At 33.2% G+C, this 7,429-nt stretch overlaps 1 protein-coding gene across 1 annotated transcript; it reads left to right on the forward strand.

The window, feature by feature from the left end:
• The first annotated feature begins 329 nt into the window (after positions 1 to 329).
• LOC128225841 (multiple epidermal growth factor-like domains protein 11) lies at positions 330 to 6,578 on the forward strand. The gene is made up of 12 exons (XM_052935738.1): positions 330 to 401; positions 1,202 to 1,339; positions 1,883 to 2,026; positions 2,460 to 2,609; positions 2,759 to 2,896; positions 3,190 to 3,327; positions 3,959 to 4,072; positions 5,063 to 5,203; positions 5,462 to 5,602; positions 5,986 to 6,121; positions 6,200 to 6,291; positions 6,531 to 6,578. The coding sequence occupies exons 1-12, from the start codon at positions 341 to 343 to the stop codon at positions 6,557 to 6,559; spliced, it is 1,422 nt and encodes a 473-aa protein (XP_052791698.1). The 5' UTR covers positions 330 to 340; the 3' UTR covers positions 6,560 to 6,578.
• Positions 6,579 to 7,429: the final 851 nt, after the last annotated feature.

Below are 7,429 nucleotides of genomic sequence, written 5' to 3' on the forward strand. Positions count from 1 at the left end.
TCAAAAGTTCGTTGTGGTTTTATTAATTATTATTCAGTTGCGTACATTGGCACCCTATGGCAAGAAACCTCTGAAATACAACAAAGCCAGTATTAAAATTATCATAGTGAACAAATGTCAAATAAAGAAGAGTTTGTTTTGTGTACATGTTTTATAATGTTAAATATTTCCTTACTTTTTGAAGATTTCCTTTGTAGAGAAGTTAAGGTAATATTATGTTTTCAACGACCGGTTTTTGTTTTATCACTATTGCTTCAAATCATTCAATGTTTTAGAGTGCCTTGACGGTCATTTTGGACCAGGATGTAAAGACAGGGGATTTTGTAACGGTACCTACGACATGGCAACCGGAGAATGCCCGTCTTGTCTCGCTGGATACGAAGGAAAAACTTGCTCGAAAGGTAGATAAAGTTTGATTTAGCAATTAGAATAAACATTTGCAAGGTTGTCCCAAACTTTTATATGACTGCAGCATAAAAACTATCAAAGCAAAGTACCAGCAAATATAATAACATTTAGCAAAAATGTATGGCATTGATTAAACTTTCTTAGTGGTTGCAACTTGCGCAAATTAACTATGATTTAGCCGACGAATTATTCATACTATATTGTGATAATTTTAATTCTGAGCCATTTTTCTTGCTGATTGTTGAGCGAAACATATCTAAAAGAAAATACCTAGAGATCCAGTAAAATGTGGGTATTGTTTGCTATTTCTACAAAAGAATTAGTACTTGTAACGATTTGTGCTTTTTCAGATTACATAAACAATAAAATAACTAACATGTGTTTACAATTGGTAAAGCAATTCACTCTATTATTGTCAGTATTACACAATTTATTTGATGACGTTGTTTCAGATTTTATTAATGATGCACAATTAAACACACACACACACACACACACACACGCACACACACGCACACACACACACACACATATCAATATGTATACTTATATAAAGCAATGGGAAACATCACAACCCTCCAGAAACAGCGAAATTACTTGTGAATTGACTAAGTATGCAACAATTTTACATCTCATGTAAAGTTGATTGCCAGAGATGTTGTGTTTTTTTCAATGGTCCGAGACTTACTTTTAACATTATATCTTGCATTTAATAAGTATATTAATAAGAAGTCAGTTGATTGCTGATCGACCTTGACAAAACGTTGATGTGTCTGTGTCTCTATGTTTTCAGTTTGCAAGAGTGGATCCTTTGGACCTGGTTGTAAATACCTATGCGGACATTGCTTGACCGGATCAAGTTGCAATGCACAAACAGGAATTTGTCCGAAAGGATGTGGAAGTGGGTATAAAGGTTCCTTATGCACTCAAAGTAAGTAAAAGTATTTATTTCAAACCGGATATTTAATAGTTTTCTGTTGTCCTAATTGACACATTGTACTTCAGATTATTCCCCGAAAAGATCTGATAGTAATTACCAAAGTGTTCCGTTAAAGGTGTTGAGTAGAATGACGAAGTCAAATATCTCATATTTGTAGTATAGTATAATCTGTATAACCCTTGATTGTGGTTGAAATTTACATACGAAGCATGCAAAAACATAGCCTTCCAATTAAACGTATTATGAGAGTATTATTTTAAGCGAAATTCATGTCAGTATGAATTCATGTTCACGCTAGTCAATCACATGCTATCTGATTTGCTGTCATATATTCATGAAGTGAATTTGGTGGTTTTGAAACTATCACATATCATGACATAGACATCTCTTTTAATCATCTCTTGATTATCTCAACACCGTTCCATCTAGTCAAAATATTCAGATTTAATGATTCAGACGTGGCTATCAATTACAGTGTTGTAACATCCGGATCTTGTAACTTGTTAATTAAGTACTTTATGGATTGATAAAAAGGTTGTGACAACAACACATATGGGCAAAATTGCGACGGCAATTGTGGACATTGCAGTAGTTTACCTTGTGACAGATTTAACGGACATTGCAATGGACAGACACACATTTGCAAACTGGGCTTTCAGCCTCAGAAATGCGACACAGGTTGGGCAATAATATTTCAATAAGTTTGAATACTTTTTACACTTACATACAATTAGTTGCTATAAGACATGATAAAAAGTGATGCTTTATACTTTAATGTTGTGAACCCTAGTGCATACACAAAACAGATAAATGAACGAATGAATACAAAACTGTCATAAGACATAAGTGTATGTAATTCCATTAATACAATTTTCAAAGTTGAATGAAGCCGTCGTTGAAAAGTCAATCTAGAGCATATTCATGTATCGATTGCATTTGTTACCTTAAAACAAAACACTTTATAGAGATAAATATACACAATTTTAAGTGGAAATGTTTTATGGTCAATGTTCATATTTTTCCTCACGCACGCTGGTCAATACCAGACACTGAATGACTTTACGTGCTTGTTTTCTATTCAATGAGAAATACGTTCTTAGAAATTATTTAGAATGTGTGGATGGGACATTCGGTGACGATTGTACGAGCAACTGTAGCAAACACTGTTCTGGTGGCGACATGTGCAACAAAACCACTGGTCTCTGTCCAAATGGCTGTCTATCGGGATACAACCTCACGGGAGACGGTCTATGTTTAACAAGTAATATTACAATCATTATTGAATGAAAGTCCATAGGTGGGCAGGCCGTTTTCTATATCATGGCAATATCTAAATTGTTTCCTGAAAAAAAACATTTCTATATATTATAATAAAAACTATTGATAAAGCATTCAATTTATTGCAACCAGAGTGCACGCAAGGAACATACGGACTAAACTGTGCAGAAAAGTGTGGTAACTGCAGAGATGGCGTATTTTGTAACACACAGAATGGACATTGTCCGTCCGGCTGTGAGCGGGGTAGCCAAGGTGCAGAATGTAAGAATGGTAGGTTGCTTTAAGACAATTTGTTCACGTAATAAACATGATTTGTATTAGTTTTGCAAATAGTCACTTTCATCTTTGAGACGTATTAACATACATTTTTTTTAATGACAATTAATTATTCTTAATTTATTTGATAACGTATGCTACCCAATGTCAGTAGTTCTGTTAAACGTTACATAAATAAGCAAAAAGCATCATTGTATATAATAATTATAATGATACAATTTGCTTTTTTAAGTACTTTTAAATATATATATTTATATATTGAACATTTACACAACTTCTCATTACAGGGTGTCCAAATGGCGTATATGGCTATAACTGTGACTATACATGTCATTGCATGAACGATAGTGATGAATGTGATTCTGAATACGGCAATTGCTCAAACGGATGCGCTATCGGGTGGGGTGGACAAAACTGCAGCTCTGGTATTTTTCACAATTTTACTTATTTATTGCGACTACGAAAAGATTGCATGATATATTTAGTATGTTTATAATTGTTTATCCATTTTTCATTATTTACATATAGACGCATTTTCCTTCTTTGAGTGTGACCTTTAAAGGACGTCGAAAATAAAAATATAACATTGTTCAAACTTGTATATCAATGCGCAAAGTATTTTAAAGTTTTGAAGTAATACACTTTTATACCTTGGTTAATTATATAAACCCTGCTTATTAATTTAACTCGGTTGGATTCATTTCAAAGCTTAAGGTAACTTACGAGCAATAACCGAATGACGCTGATTTGATATGTGTTAAATGATATAGTTTTTTGTCTTCTGGCGTTGCGTCACTTGTCTGACGTTTGATTTGCCTCATTTTTGTGACCGCCGCAGGGTATCGGATAAAATTCAGGCTACATTGTAGTTTCAATTGTATAATTAAAATGTCCGCTTTTGACACTACGGTCACATCGTTGTCTTATAAAATATTATATTTTAGTCGATACATATCCACAGGTGTATGTCTTCAGTCTGACAGAGAAAAGAAGACGATACAATGTTAAAATGAAAATATAAAATGTTATTTACATAACATGTTTCTTCAATTGTAGATTTAAGCATTATTAAACATGACAGCCATGGGGTAAACGCCGTACAGCAGAGCACATTCGACATGTGCAACGCATCAAACATTTACAACGGAAAAACCCTAACACATGCTACAAGTAATGATACATTGTTGTGTCAAGTGTGTAGTGTGACTCAAGAAACATTAGATCCCTGGCTTCAGATAAATTTAGGACGAATGGTTTCAGTAGGATACCTAATGATTTATGGACGTGAGTACTTTGAAACGTCGTGACTTTTATATATTTTATATTTTTCTCTCAAACGTCAAATCACAAGGAAATATTTAGAATGACTACGAAGCTTTCAATTTAAGAATTAAAAATAAACCTTAGCTACTGTCATATGAATTTCGAAGAAATCGTATTTCAGGTGGCAACTACCAGAGTACAAATTTGTTGATATCGGCGAGTAATATGTCATTTTCAAGTAGCGGCAACCCTGCCACTATAGCTACCATAAACAATGCATCTATGTTTGGAACGTTAGTGGAACTTCAAATGCCTAGAACTTTTCAGTATTTAATTATTAGAAAAACTGGCGTTTCAGTGATGTCTATATGTGAAGTGGTTTTATATGGAAAAGGTATGTCGAATGTGATTTATTACTTTGTCATTGCACTCAGGGTAAGTTTTCACTCGATTTCTTTTTGCCAAACCTTATAAAATAACTTCATAAAATATTCGCCCTATCTGAGCGGAATTAACAATTGAATTCAACCAGGTGAGCTTAAATAAATAAATGATTTGCAATGGCTTCGAGAGTTCAATGAATTTCAAAGCTGTTTGGAATTACAAGTGGCATACATGATATTTGCATATTTTTTATATACGGGATTGCCTATTTCAGCTTCTATGGTAAGATTTGTGTTATCTTATACAAATCGCGTCCCTTGTGCTCTTACAATGCAACAACCTGAATTCAAAATATATTTAAAAAGCATGAGCCGTGTTCAATCTCATGCTATGTTTACATTTAATTAATTTGTTCTATTATAATATACATGAACTGTGCACATGCATGATGCATGTTCAATCGACCAATAATGATATTGTTTACTCAATATATTACTGCTATCGATATTTTAGATTGTCCCGTTGTTGGTAGTTTTGGTGATAAATGTTGGGAAAAATGCCACTGTGGCGACGGCCAGAGGTGTGACATTTTGACAGGAAAATGCTCTTCTCCAGGCTGCCTTCAAGGATGGAGGGGCGCCGCCTGTAATACATGTAAGTAAAAAATCATTTAGAGGCTTGCAATCATGTTATTTTGTGGATTGAATATTTAAATATCAACTTTTGCAAAAGTGGAAACTGCAAGAATGGCTGTTACAGGAGACGACAGGGAACGCAATGTGTTCGTGGTATGTATTTTGTGGATTTAACATCCAAAACTTGTTTAAACGATACGTGTGGAACTCCCTCATTGTCATTTTATTATTATTTCCTTTTAAATCTTTACTTAAAACAAATATGAAATGTACGTAGGTTGTGACAAGCATACGTTTGGCTTTAATTGTGAGAATGAATGTCATTGCTATGAGTGTGACGACGTGGGCGGTTCGTGTGGATTATATCCTTGCTTCAGTGGCTGGGAAGGTTGCACATGCTCAGAACCGATAAATAAAAGTAAGTACAAAGTACAGATTCATAAAGACAACACATGCAATGCATTCATATTTAAACTAATAGAAGCATGCACTGAACAAATGTCTACAGACATCGGAATGGTCAGAGATACGTTTCAGATACTAAATTTACATGTATATCCTTCTTAGGTGGAATTTTAAATCAAAGACAACAATGGAACGCAAAAGTCATTTAGGTGTCGGTGTTCAGAGTATAACTATATTTTAAAATTATGCATTAAAATAAATTTTTGAACAGACTTCCACAGAAGCGGTCATGTGTTTGTTTTGTGTAAAAGGGCTGGAATTACCTCGATCATAATGTGTTTATACCGCACAGGATTCATACAAACAATAAAATGTAAATTTCGTTTTTTATTAAAGGTGAAAAACAAGATGAAAGTAATAAGACTTGCGACGGGAATACAACGGTTGCAGTGTTGGCAACTTTACTTGCTGTGGCAATTATAGAACATGTGGTTATAGTAACACTTTATTGCAGAAGAAAAAAAGGGACAAGGTATGTTAATTTTCATTGCTTTTAAAATGGGCTTAGCAATTTGGCATTTAATTGATCAACTTGATGAGTCTTTTGTAGACAAGGAAAAGACGACCAGAGCGATCAGAATCATTACACTGTACCAGGAGCATCGATGTCTTCTGAGTATGCCACATTAGACGTAGCTGAAAGTGAGTGCTTAAAGTCCGTAGTCTATATTGATTTTAATATGTTGTTAATCGTTTTTCTCGTACTAGAGTTAAATTGGTATATTAATTGCATGTTACAATAACAATTTACATCACTTAAATTGCTGCTTTGCTTATTAAGAAAGCTTAAACATATTAAAACAATGAATCTTTTAAACAAATATATTATTTATACTTCATGGTAAGTTGTGTGATTTAAAGGATTGTTTGTTCTATTTCAGTGAATAATATTCAAACAGACAGACGATAGGCTAATGTGAATAACAAATGATAAGGAGATTCTTGTTGTTCAATGATACATCGATTTATATCTGCCTTACTGAATTATTTAGCCATAAGGATGTGTGTTCAATATAAAAAATGTTCAAATCTTTGATCAATTGTTGAATATTTAAAAATGAACACAAATAAGCTATTTTGATAACCCAAGAATCAATATATACTTAATTTCCAAGGAGATAGTGTAAATATTTAATACGATGCCAACCGTCATGAAATAAGCTTCGTACCGATTCGATTACTAAGAAGATGTAGGTTATTTAAGCTTTGGGATTGTTGAACACTAATTATATTTTTATTTAGATATAAAAGAAAAGAAATGATTAAATCACATGCTATACATTGCTTCCGGGTAAATATAACCATCAGATGGTGTTCTGTATTACACGTGTGTAATATATTAATGCCACTCCGCACGTTTGTAAACAATTTAATTAAAACCATTGTTACTTAATTGTTAATTTTCCAGCAATATATATGCAAAAAGCTACAGAAACATGCTCAGTAGCAATTTTACATTTGCTACAAGCTGTCGCAGTTGAAAAAATAACCTAAAACTTTAAAAATTAAAGATTTCCTGTCAAAGATATGTCTTTTCATAGCAAATGTCTCATTAAATGAATCGTGATTAATGACTATTGTTTTATTTCAAGAAATAGTTTATGACAAACGTTTGTTTACTATTTGCGTATGGATCATAGTTTACCTTCCGCAGGATGATGGGCATTTCTTTGCTCTCACACCTCTTGTTTTGATCACATCACTGAGATAAGCAGTGTTTATTTAGATATTAAAATAATCTTTTGAGGTATCAAAAAGCAAGAGAGTTTGAGTACTTTTA

The sequence above is a fragment of the Mya arenaria genome, chromosome 3 (genome assembly GCF_026914265.1).
Source record: "Mya arenaria isolate MELC-2E11 chromosome 3, ASM2691426v1".
Lineage (NCBI taxonomy): Eukaryota > Metazoa > Mollusca > Bivalvia > Myida > Myidae > Mya > Mya arenaria.